The following is a 13874-nucleotide window of genomic DNA, read 5'->3' on the forward strand; positions in this document are numbered from 1 at the left end:
ATACCGTCTGGGACGCCAGAATACGAACTTTTTGAGTAAAAATGTTGCTGTTTACCCAACGACAGAAAGAATGCACGACAGCCATACACGTAGGAAGTCGTGCATACTTCCTGTCGCACATACACTCTGTACTTCCTGTCGTACATACTTCCTGTCTACAATGATGACACTGTATGTGTTAGTTTTTATTTTCTTATTGGGCGCGCTTGATTTGTCTACAATAAGCCCATTTTCAAAGTGTAGACTTACATGGGTTTTTTTTTTTGGTGGGGTGTTTTGGGGGGTTTTGGTTTTTTTTATTTATTTATTTTTATTTTTTAGATGCTTAAAATGAAAATTAGCACCCTAAAACAGCACAAGAAAGAAGCACTTTTAAAACGTGTGTCACATAAAATCTGTGTGAGAATAAGCACCGTTATCATTTTAATATACGGATTCTCTGCATGTTAAACACTTGACAGTGTATCGAAGTTCGTCAGTAATTTATGATACTGGGTCATATATTCTTATTTACATGTGGTTTTCAAAGCAACAGGAGAAAAATGTTTTTATGATCACAGCGCATGTAGGTGCAATAATGTAGCCCTCTCCGATTTCGGGGATTTTTTTGGGGGGGGGGGGGGGGGGTAGAGGGCTACAACTCCTTAGGATCTCTGTAATGGTGCAAATGCGGGAGTGATTCACGTCCGCAACATTTTCACGTCTGCAACATTTTCGATCATTCTAAACATTTTCTGACTTTCTTCACGTAAATAAAATGATAGTAAATATATAAAAACAACCTGCAACTTACGACTTGCGAGGCCCAATTCTACCGTTTTCCACAATTTCGATATATTCCAATTTCTCGATTCATATTTGTGCGCCATGTTTGATGTACTGAAGTTTAAACTCATATGCAATATAAGGTATATATGTAGTATTTACATCACTAGACCAGTTAGAAGGAGAAAGCTATTTCAAAACGAACAGCAGTGTAAATTCTTTCTGCAACCATACAATTTTACCTTCTATGTCGGAGTGGCGCGAGTAACTACATTTTCGTGCAGATTGCATAATTGTTTGGGTTTTTAAGTAGATCTACCTATGAGATCTCGCGATAACAGGCATGGCGGAGCAGACGAAGAATTCTCCATGCTGTACATGATGTTTAATGAAAAAACGTGTTTATTAGACATGCCCACGCACAAAGTTGATACTCCTTTTGATGTAAACAACATTTGGGACAAATACACGGAGTTTATTATCGGTTATTCATAAAATTATTTTGGCACCATTACGGAGATCCTATGGAACTGTAGTCCTATCCCGAAAACGTCAGAATAAAAACAATCGGATAGGGCTACATTATTGCAGCTAGTTAGAATGTAGCACAAAATGCAGATTCTTTTTAAAAATGCATCTTTTTATGATAGTAACTAGAACATTTTGGAACTCTTTAGAAAAAGAAGTTACGAAAATTAAGCATCACTTGTGCAGCTCATAATAAGACGGACAGTGGCGGATCTAAATACGTACTTCTTTAAAAGTCATACTACCGGGACAATATTGAATATACGTAAACATTAGGCATACGTAATATGGTAATCGAATACAAATTGTTTATAATCTATTGCAAACCACAAATCTGATTAAAATACTAAATTCTCAATAGGAATTCATTATTCTAACAAGAAAAAAGGGAGACTAACTTTTAAAAATTGTTAGAATATGTGAGATCACAGATACTGAATTAGTGCTATTAAAAAATATACCAAAAAATCGATGAAAACATTTTTTTTTTAAAAATCTTTGAGCCTTTTTTTTTCGCGACTAAAAATAGTAAGTGCTTGAGTCCATTGCCTTTTTAAAACATGTCCGTAATGCAAACCACAATGACCTCTCGGTCGATTCTGAATGCCTAACCACTAGGCCACCGACGCCACTATCATTGTGTTGCAACTAGGATTGTGTACAATATTATAAAAAATGTTTTAATTTTCTCTTTTGGAACATACCATATACCATTGCTCATTGCTATAAGGGGGTTATCATATGAATTTCATTTTTTGAAAATTAGATAGGAGCGCATGATACTTACCTAGTGGCGTGTGTGTGTGGGGGGTGGAGGTGGGGGGGGGGGGTGTCTGCGCATATACATGCTCAATAGTTGAATTGATCGATTTATCTAAAGTTATCATTATATTGAAATGCGCTTTACGTTCCAAGGCAGTGCTGTTTCCACAGTTTTACAAACTTGAAAGGTTTAATGTTTGGGCATTTTTTTCATAAATTAGTAACTTGAAAAGGTTGAGAGTAGAAAAAAGGAAAGTACAGGCAGTCGACTGCTGAGAGCATACAGTTCAGAACAAGTCGTGCATCAAAGGTTAAGCAAGTCACAGTGAATACAGCGCAGAAATAAAATGTATATTCACTGTATAGCATAAAAATATTTCAATTACATTAATGCATACATGTTTTAATGATTTTTAATATAAAACCAAGGAAGAAAACTCAAACGGCCTAGCTGTTTCAGCTACCTAATATCAGTCATGTTATGATAATTAGGCAAATAGATATTGTTTAAATTGAACCTGATCAAATCATGAACATTACAAAATATGTACATACAAGAAGCTGCGCTCGCTCAAACGGTAGCATCTTCAACATATTACCAAGCGAAACTACGCGACGAGCTGGCTCCAATGATTACACATATGAGTCACGTGATGTGCTCTTCATCAACTGAAAAAAAGATGAGTATCACCCATAATGCTTCTGGAAAAATGTTACCAGAGCATTATGGGTAAGCCGGAACCAGGCTAGAAAAATGTCGCCGTCACTGCGGCGTACTTCATCGACAATCCCGTAATCAAAATAATTATATTGTTTAGAAAGTACCATAAACGTTTTTAAATTCCAGACAAGCCTTTTCATAGCTTGAAACGTTTTGTTTTTGCTTGGTTTGAGAGAAGAAGAAAAAACATGAAAATATGACGTCACAATGTAACTGTTTACACCCACCGCGTTATATTTTCGGCGTTGAATGAAGAGACAGAAAAAATGTCTAAAAGTTGTGTTGCAAGATGTTAATGAGCTCCGTTTGTCTCAACGGTCACACCGTACAACATATTAACTAAGTGCTTGTCTATTGAAAGTTGCCCAAGTTAACGTTACCTCGTTGGGCATACTAAATATTAAAATCACGACGGAATCGGAGACGAAATAATGGTTCGATATTGCGTATTAACGATATTAATAATTCTAAGAATCATAGGGCTAATAATGGGCACGCTTAATTTGTCTACATCGTGGTATACCCGGTCTAGTTGATGTACGCCTAATAATTAAATTCAAATTAGTGAGTATACCCAATATGGACTTTCAAACTGTAACAGCTGCTGATATCTTTCCAAAGAGGATCACTTGTTTTATTCTGCCTTAAAGATTTTTTTAAGAAACATGTATTTCATTTTTTATTTATAAATACTTGAGTAGATACATCTGATAAATACCAAGTTGGTCTCCAAAATATTTACAGATTGTTTGTGTAAGAAAATTGAAACTATTGTACAATAATCAGAAAAGACATTAATCAGCTATAATTTAAGTTTATTACATTTACAATGAATAAAGATAGATCGTATAACTTTTAATAAGAAAGATAAAATATACTCGCGTTGTGTTTTAAGATATCATAAATTGTCTTTCAAGAATTGAATACAAATAATTTAATCCTTTAAAATAAAATGAAAATAATAATAAAAAAAAAAAGTTCGAGCCAATCGAGGTTCCGAAATACAGTCTAAAATTAGTTGGTTTCCCCCACAGTTTGTTCACTTGCAGACAGTTCTTCTTAGATGTTTCTTCATATGGAGAGCAGCCGGGGAACGAACGAGAATTCACTTGCACAGGGTTATATAGAGGAAGATGTCGGCCCAATGTCTTTAATAAAGTCTATTTCCATTGGTGATAGCGAAATCTCTGAAAGTCTCGTATCCTAGGACGCGCCATCATTGAATGTCCAGTTGACCTATTGAACCGGTGTTTGTTCAGCCTGTTGACCATGAACCTTCTCTTAATTAGGGATGACGATCTATCAGAGGTTATATTGACCGGGTGATGACACCCGTTGCACTTCTATACTCGCCCATTTACTTCTGGTCAGCTCTTGCTAGGAGACAGAAAGTCTAATAAGCACATAACATTAATTTTATTGAGTGGTGAAAATTGTGGTAAACAAAATGTCACTGTTCAGACATCGGCTGGTATTGGTCAGCAAGGAAAGCTATGAATAAATATCAATTAGCCTTTGGGTACGAATGTCCTTCGTGGTATGAATGTCCTCTGTAATGAATTACAAGTATTAACAAACTTCTCATTAGAAAAATTCATTAGTAGTTTGTATATATCGATTATTAAATCACTACAGTACTTTAATTTATGCTGTATAATGCATAGTATTATATAATGCACTTGGCGATTGTGTTACATTTGGCTTCAAGCTTGTTTTTGATGATTGTACGAAATATCAATCGTTTTCAATGTATCATTTAAAATCATTTTAAACCGTTGCATATGAATACCCTGAAATTACTCTCTTATATATACATATATTGTACAGTTTTGAAATTACGGAAATTTAAAAATTTGCAAATTTTCCTTCTCATCAGTTTTCAGCCATATTGAAGATTTCAGTGCATTTACCAACGCATGTCCTGCACAAGGTGTAGGTGGTGTACAACAAAAAGTGCACACCTTTTCACTTGATTACCTATAATTATTGTTTTATGTAATCTGTCACTTACTAAAAAAACCGCCGCGGTGGTCAAGAGTTAGAGCGTTCACCCTGCATGCGGAATTAAGGCCGGAGTTCGAATCCCGGCCGCGACAGACCTAATACGTTTTAAACAGGTAGTGACAGTTCCATCGCCAAACGCTCGGCATCAGGTATGAATGTCACCGGTCCACAGAGATGACCTTGAAAACGGATGTCTTATGTAACAGCAGGTGTGATACGCTAAAGAACACTCACTGCTCAATGGCCGCAAGTGCCGAGCAAAGACCCCTTCTCCGGTCTTGTTGACGTCTCCATATGAGTGAAAAATTCTCGAGAGAGACGTTAAACAATATACAATCACTAAATCTCAAAAACAATTACCTATTGTATATTGAATGGTTTGTATGGGTACCTACTACAAATGGTATCCTAGTAGCTGTTGCTTTTTTGTCTTTTGCGGTAGGCTTTTGATATTTGACATGTGCCGATAAGTGAACATCTCCTACAGATGTGTTGGGTACCATGGATAGTGACCTTTGATCTTAAACTTCATGTTCACACAACTTTTTACGCTTTATGTGTAAAATCCCCGAGCCGAAGTGTCGTGTTCCTTGTTTGTGACCTTCAAATTCTACATAGTTGTATTCGATGCATCTGTGCGTCACAAGTGTTCTGAAGAAAATTTATCGCTTAGTTTTAATCGTACGTTTCGGGCTCGATATTACATAAGACGTCGCACGTGGTGAGGTCGCAATGAGGGTAGTTTTTTAATATGTACACTGGCATTTGAGGCATGATGCAACACCCCCCCCCCCTCTTCTACACACCCTTTTTAGCGCTTCTGAGCCGAAGGCTCAAAGAGATAATCTATGGTCATATGTCTGGCGTGCGGTGTGTAGTGTGCGTCAACTTTTTGGGAAAAGGGCTATATTTCAAGAACCCCTCTGCCAATTTTTGTCAAATTTGTCACAGGGTATCCTTGGCCCAAGGGGCTTTCATTTATACTAAAACTAGGGTTGTGACCCTTTAACAAGGGGATATAATTAGGAAAATGCAAACAACAGTAGTGGTTGCTAAAAATCTTCTTCTCAAGAACCACAGGGCAAATTATCACCAAACTTATGCATAAGGATAGGTTGTAGATAAAAAAAAAATGTTCAAGGCATCATCCTGGGGTAAAGGGTGTGGTCTCAAGGTCGCTTCAAAGTTGACCTTTAATTATGTTTTGTTAAAACTTTGATATTTTGATTAGTATAAGGACTAGGATCATCAAACTTTGTCAGTTGATGCATTTTAAGACCTGCTATCATGTTGTCTCAAAAGTAGGTTATGGTGACCTACTTTTTGAATTTCGCAGGTAATTATTATTAAATGGATTTTGATGTATATCTTGGATACTTTTGAGCCTATTATCATCAAAAGTTGTCAGTTGATGTTTCATGAGACTTTGAACTGCGTCATGTGAAAAGTATCTCACCATGACCTATTTTATGGCTAATAATTTATGAATACATTTTCGGTTGTTATTTCAGATACCGAGAGGTTTATAATCATCAATCCTTATAAGTTGATGCGTCTAAAGGCCTCAGAACATATTTTTAAAAGTTGACCTTTAATTTTGTTTTGTTAAAACTTTGATATTTTGCTTAGTATAAAGACTAGGATCATCAAAGTTTGTCAGTTGATGCATCTTAAGACCTGATATCATGTTGTCTCAAAAGTAGGTCACAGTGATCTACTTTTTGAATTTTGCAGACATTCAAATTTCACATTTTCAATTTTAGATGAATATTTTGGACACTATGAAAGCTAGGATCATCAAACTTTGTCAGTTGATGCATCTTGAGTCTTCATATTTTGTTGACCAAAAAGTAGGTCACTGTGACCTACTTTTGCAATTTGACGGCTATATTTTAATATTCCAGATACTATTTGACTTACAATTATCAAACTTTGTCAGTTGATGCGTGTTGAGTCTTCAGATTGTGTTGACTAAAAAGTAGGTCACCGTGACCTATTTTTGAATTTTGACGGCTATATTTGAATATTTCAGATACTAATTAACTTACAATTATCAAACTATAGCCAGTTGATGCATCTTGAGTCACTGTGGCCTTTTGGAATTTGACGGCTATATTTGAATACTATTTGACTTGTCAGTTGATGCATCTTGAGTCTTCAGTGTGTCGACCAAAAGTAGGTCACCGTGACCTACCTACTTTTGGACAGTTACATTTAAATTTCCAGGTACTATTTGACTTAACATCATCAAACTTTGTTAATTGATGAATCTTGGTTAGTGAGAATTTTTACCTGTTCTACAATGTATCAGAAGAACGATTCTTGGCCCATCGGCCTCTTGTTTACTTATGCATTGTAAATATACTTTGAATATCATCTAAAATGTAATTAATCACGTTTTCAGCGATCGTAAATAGAAATATCAACACTGATAACGATATTTTTGCTAAAACGTAACAGAGATTTCGATAAATGTATATTTACTAAACATAAGTATAAAAAGAGAACAAATGTGTTGATCCCAGATCAGAAAAAAATAAGACGCGGTGGGGGGGGGGTCATAATCCATGCCCGAAGGCCTGTGGTTTAACATAATGATAGTAATGATAATAATAATATCCTTTATTTATACAGGATTACACAATTAATTATATAAACTAGTTTACATTGTGGGCCTGTCTATTGCATATGTACATATTGAGAACATACATCACAAAACATGGAAATATCACAGTTGATAAACAGAACTACATAAAAATCCCATAAACACATGAGACTCCGTATTATTGAGGATCAAAATAATATTTGAAATATGCTGATTTAAAAGGTGTGGTAGTTGTGCATTTTCCATCAAAAGCTAGTACAGAGTTCCATAAAATTGCTGTTGAAATGATAAAATATCTTCTAAAATATTCTGGGTTTTTTTTGGCTCTTGTAACATAAATGAAATTATTAAAGCTCTGTCCTGTATTTCTTGTCTGTCTCATTCACAAATCTGAAAACATTCAAATATTCTGTTGGGAGTCATATGATGTATAATACTTTATAAACAAGAATATTTTTTTCGATACAATGTTTATAAAATAGTTAAACAAAGGCATCAATCTCAAATGAGGTACTTTGATGCGCAAAGTAATTTTTGCTAATCTCTGTAATTCAACAAGCCTATCAATATTTTTCTTGTTCTTTGTGTTCCGCCATACTATACAACAATAATTAAAATGAGGAAAAGCAATAATATTGTAAATTTTGAGTGATGCCTCCCTTGACATAAAAGTACTAAATCTCCTTAAAACACCTATTTTCTGACAAGTTGTTTTTTTTATTTTTTTTTAATTTTTTTTTTTACATAAGGCATCTACGTGATAAAACTACGTAAGGCATTAATCGATGTAAACACCGAAACGTTTGGCACATTTGACATTTTCTATAAAACTTTCAACAACATATATACAAAGGTTTCTACATTTCGATAATTTCTGCGACGTTCCTATTGACATGCATTGTGTTTTCTTCAGGTTTATTTTCAATTTGTTCTTGTGAATGAAAGGCGAAGATAACGAACAATGATCAATCTCATAACTTCCACAAGCAATATAAAATAGAGAATTGGGCAAACACGGATACCTTGATATCCCAGAGGTGGGATCAGGTGCCTAGGAGGAGTAAGCTTCCCCTGTCAACCGGTCACACCCACTGTGAATCCTATGTCTTGATCAGGTAAACGGAGTTATCCGTAATCAAAATCAGTGTGTCAAGAACGGCATAACAATCGACATGAAATACGACAGAGAGCATTTGACCCAATAATAGGTTATATTGGTAAAACTAGATCTTTATAACGACCATAGAATTTGCGAAATGTTGGTTTTAAATGAGACTGTTGGAACCCCTGCCTCATCCATTCCATTGAATGAACAGTGATCAATCTCATAACTCCTACAAGCAATACAAATTATATAGTTAGGCAAACACGGACCCCTGGACACACCAGAGGTGGGATCAGGTGCCTGGGAGGAGTAAGCATCCCCTGTTGACCGGTCACACCCGTCGTAAGCTTTATATCCTGATCAGGTAAATGGTTATCAGAAACATCTTGCGTGGTATCATCTGCATAGATATTTACTGTAGAGTGCTGGGTAGTCATTTACAAACAGAATAAATACAGAGGACCCAATATAGAACCCTGAGGAACCCCGATGGTAATATCCTTTTCCTTTGAGATGGTCCCTTTCCATTTGATACATTGTGGTATTTCGTATAGATAAGAATGAAAGAATTCAAAATACAATGTATATCAAAAGATAAAGGTTTGTGCAACAATACATCGTGATTAACTTGTCAAATACTTTGCTTAAATCAATAACAAGCACACCTGTAAGTTTCCCTTTATCAATGTTTTCAAGCCATTTGTCAATGATATTATGTAATGTAGTTTTGCAAGAATGTTTTGGTCTGAAACCTGACTGATGCTTTGATAAAAGATTATTTGCATTCAAATACTCGTAAAAAGTGTTAAAAACATGTCTTTCTATAAATTTGCTTATGATAGGTGAAACATATACCGACAATAATGATATGTTCTAAAGAACTGTACGTCAATGTATAAATTAAATCAATCCTCATATATGATGCAAATACTGGCCAGTTTATCTGAAATTCTATCACTCCATTCCGAATATACATGTATCAAGTACCAGTTAGGGTCGGTTTCGGTTTAATATTATGGCATTTACAGAAATTGTGATGAAGGGGGAGGGGGACTGGGGACTATATCTTCAAATGGGCCCAGGCGAGGTAAATTTACTGAAATATGATATTAACAATTTGAGTAGGATTTATGTACATATGAATTGATAAAAGTCTGACGGCTGAGTAATATTTAATTCGTAGGAGGGATTCTTATTTATCAATTTAGTAAATAATTATTTGTCATAAAGTGGAAACCACTTTGTGTTGTTTTCTAGTACCTAAAATTGTGAATTGGTATATACATATAAACAATTTAGGGCAAAATATATATCGATAGCTAAAAGACACTAAGTATCATTAAGATTGTAGTCTTTCAAAAAAGCTTTGATTGTGCTTAATATCCACGTAAACTACATGTGTATTTCCGTGAAAACCAGCGATAAATTTAAAAAGAAAAGTAAAGAACATCATTTGAGTGTTTATTCCCACAACAAATTCTACTGGGAAGCATTGCCCACGATTGACGCGCGGACCTGCCGAATACAATTAGCCCACTAGAGGCTTTTGATTCATTTTTAAATTATGCAAAATGGATACCCTGCAGTGAGAATCTATATTGTGCGCATAAAAGGTACTTGAATTTTGGCGAGGCTCGTGAACTCAACAGACAAAAGTAGCCGAACAAGGCTGAAATCATTTGATCCGCTTAGATAATACAACATTCATCATAGGGACCAAGGGAGATATGATAAGATGATAAAGTTCTATTTATATCAAATTGATTGCGTCTGTACTATAAAAAGTTTCACTAAATTCCGTAAATCTATTCTTAACTTTCACACCAGACTGATGAAGAGCTGTTTTTTTGTAAATATCACGGATATTCCTATGTTATTTATAGATTGCATATGTGATAATATAGTGTACACACATGTAAATCTGTATAAATACAAGGTATTTAGATAGGAGTTCATTTATTGGATTTCAGGTGTACATGTACATAGCTTTAAATGTAGGTGCATCTTAAACTCACCCTGGTTACGTTTTGCTTACTAAAATTTGGGAATTAATTACTCAGCCCAGTTGTATTCAGCTCGACAAATTGTGCATTCGGCATTGGAGGTTCTTTATCGTAACATCATCAAGGATCTCGGATTTTAAGGTATCATAAAAATTATCATCAAATTAACCCTTGATTTAAAAAAAACAAACTTTTTTATCATTTCATTATTATGAGAATAGTGTAGTTGAATTTACAGTTGTTGTTTTTTTTTTACATTTAGAACACCGTCGAGAGCCAGCTATTGAAGAACGATGAACATGAATAGCTCTGGTTTGTTATTCTTAGTTACCCTGTTACCTTTTATCAATGAATAAAAGAAATCATCACAGAATGATAGATGCAGTTTAATGATAATTAATATTAAATCATTATTTTCAGTTCTGCTAGAGAGTCTTGTATTTGCTGAGGAACAGAAGTTATGTTTCGGTGTCTCAGGAGGATTAATCACTCTTCTATTTGTCCTCATACTGATCTTCAAGAGGAAACTGAAGCCACTGCTTGAATATAACATATCAGAAAAACACACAGTGGCAGGAAGCGAACTACCAACAGTCAGTAAGAAATGTCTCGGACAAAATAACATTTCAGGTCCGAGAGACACGTGTGTATCGCTTACATCGGATGAAGAGCCATCAGACAGATGTGGTGTTAACTGTGTCCATACGTGTGCTACATTAGTTCTAATCATGGTCGATACAGTAGATGTCTGTGAAGACGTGTTCATGGTTGTCCATTACATGAACACTAAGAGAACTGTATGCGCACTGCTCTATATGTCATTCATCCTTGTGTCGACTGTAGCATCGTATCTAGTGGTGTTCTATCATCTATCTTCCCGCCTGAGTCCTTCCAAAAAGCGCACGCGTCTGGCTCTTTTGCTCTTCGTGTTTTGTCCATTTCTGAAAAGTTGCATGTGAGTATATTACGTTATTATAGCATTTTATTAAACATATAACAAAACATGAGAATAAAGTAAAAGCCATCAGAAAGATATACATGTGCAATATTGATGTTAACCTCATTCATAGACCGCAAATTTGAATATATTGTGACATTTTTTAGTATTGTGTGATGTACTCCATTTTGTAGTTTGTGTTGGACACTACTTATGGGTAAGAAAAGCTGGAGAAGAAGATGGTACCTACAAGCTTTGTCTTTTCTTTGGCTTGTTGAGGTAGCGTTAGAAGGGACCCACCAGATGGTACTCCAATGGTATCTAAAGAATGAACAAGAAACATTATGCATTAGTAAGTGCATTTTTATTCAATGAAATATCTATGGATATATAGAAGTGATACTATTGTGTATTAATACATCTTCAATTCAAGGCACATATTTTATATAACATATAAGGCGTATATATAATAGTATTTTGGAAATATTTCTATATGAACAATTGATAATATTTTCGAGGGTGTTCGTCCGGCGTTGGATCCGCCACGGAAATATATCATATACACGTGTATGTTGTCAATCAATAGAGCAAGATACATATTCACCATCAATGCTAAAAATGAATATTTCATATATGTGATAATGATATTACATAACAATATATGTCTGTCATTTACAGATCTCTGCAATACAGACTGGTCCCTGATCATCAATTTTATATCAACGTCTCTGGGTCTGTGTTACGCCACGAAAGATTTCGATCACGAGGAAGACCACCAAGCGTCAAAGTCAAGAACCCTAGACATAGACTTATGTAGGAATATATGTATATCTTTCTTACGAAAAATATTCTATATCTTGTCTTTGTACCTGTCGAGGTCTCTCGAGATATTCATCCGAGTCGTTACGTTTGGCACTTTCGCATCCGTCATTGGTTTGCAAACCTTGATGTATATCATTGGAGGGAGTTTAATTGTCTTTATTATCATTTCTTTTATTTGTTGCCGAAAACTTCACCACAAGAACTTGATATACGACAGTCACATACAGAAACCTATATTCAATTCTAGTCTCTTATTGGGCATATTTCTTAACATATCATTTTGTCATTCTTGGGCTTTTTGCCAAATATGGCCTAGAAAGGTTGTGTATATAGCTTATTACATTTTTTTCTACATGACCACTATTCCGCTTGCCATTACATCTCATATATTTTCCGGTTACGTGGACGACTTCTCAATAACAGCATATTCTGTTATACTTCTTCATTTGATGTGTTTCATTCTGTGCATTGTTTCTCGGGAATGTAAAAGAAAACAGCTGCTGCAAAGATAGATACGTAAGTGAAATGACTAGTACAATAGCAACAATGGGTGGATGTGTGTTTGTATTTATGTTATAAAACAGTGTCGCTACATTATTGTTATTCATTTTCTTTAAAAATTGCACTGGGTTGTCATTAATAAAAATATCAGCATAAAGTGACCAAACAGATAAAGGAATGGTTAGTGACTTTTGTGATCATTTGAAGACTTATTCTCACTTTCAAAATCTTATTTACGCAATCTGAATACTTATATACACAAAGCGTAAGTCGTTCTACTACTGGTATCGCTGCTATGATCTACGATAGTATTGGATACACACTAATAAAACTTTCATTAAGTTAACTGCAGTCAATTACTCATTCATTAGAGTCAGCCGTAACTCCATTAATGGGTATAATGATATATCTTAATTCCATACAGTATATATTCCAACTTATTCATCACCTACGATCAATGTTCGTCAGTCTTGACCACATCTCAATGATGTGTGACATAATAAGCAATTCATAGTTTGTAATTTGCAACTTTTAAAAACTACATGACAATATTTCTACCAATTATGGCGACAGTTTCCGTCAGGTGAACTTCAATGTCATCTTTCAACACTGCTTCAAAGCTTGCAATAGTGGCGATTTCCGGTTTAAGTTCGTCTAATCTGGTAACATTAAGACACATACGTGTGAAAATTTCAACTTTGTAGTCAGGAGTGTCCTTTTTTCAGTAGAATAAGATAATCATTTTTTCTTGTCTTTAATTCTATAGTCGGACATACAAACAACGTTGACTATTAACTATACATGTATTAGCTATTCACTGACATGTACGGATGTTACCGCTATTGGGTAATTTAACAAATAAAGAGTATAACAGAAAGAGATGGGGAAAAACCTATCCAGTGCATTGAAGATTCAATGGTTCGAACGGAAATGATATCCACTATTCCTGTTTGTAAAATGGTTGTATGTTTCCTGTTGACTTCTCAACCCGAGTGAAGAAAACAAAATCTCGAATGTGACATAAAGTAATATACACACTAAACACGTTTGGAATGAAGGTTATGCATAATGGTATTATGTGATGTAAAAAAGTAAAAAAAAAAAAAAAAATGAAAAAAGTA

At 34.9% G+C, this 13874-nt stretch overlaps 1 protein-coding gene across 1 annotated transcript; it reads left to right on the forward strand.

Moving 5' to 3' along the window:
- Window positions 1-10445: 10445 nt before the first annotated feature.
- On the forward strand, window positions 10446-12846 carry LOC125661022 (uncharacterized). Its single transcript, XM_056147226.1, has 5 exons — window positions 10446-10634; window positions 10756-10805; window positions 10914-11448; window positions 11625-11782; window positions 12109-12846. The coding sequence occupies exons 2-5, from the start codon at window positions 10787-10789 to the stop codon at window positions 12762-12764; spliced, it is 1368 nt and encodes a 455-aa protein (XP_056003201.1). The 5' UTR covers window positions 10446-10634; window positions 10756-10786; the 3' UTR covers window positions 12765-12846.
- Window positions 12847-13874: the final 1028 nt, after the last annotated feature.

This window comes from Ostrea edulis, chromosome 8 (assembly GCF_947568905.1).
Source record: "Ostrea edulis chromosome 8, xbOstEdul1.1, whole genome shotgun sequence".
Taxonomy (NCBI): Eukaryota; Metazoa; Mollusca; class Bivalvia; order Ostreida; family Ostreidae; genus Ostrea; species Ostrea edulis.

Bases quoted from the DNA above. Each gene is read 5' to 3' on its own strand.
- LOC125661022 (XM_056147226.1), top strand. The intron at 11,449-11,624 runs GTGAGTATATTA...TCCATTTTGTAG, and splicing joins CCATTTCTGAAAAGTTGCAT to TTTGTGTTGGACACTACTTA. The intron at 11,783-12,108 runs GTAAGTGCATTT...TGTCATTTACAG, and splicing joins ACAAGAAACATTATGCATTA to ATCTCTGCAATACAGACTGG.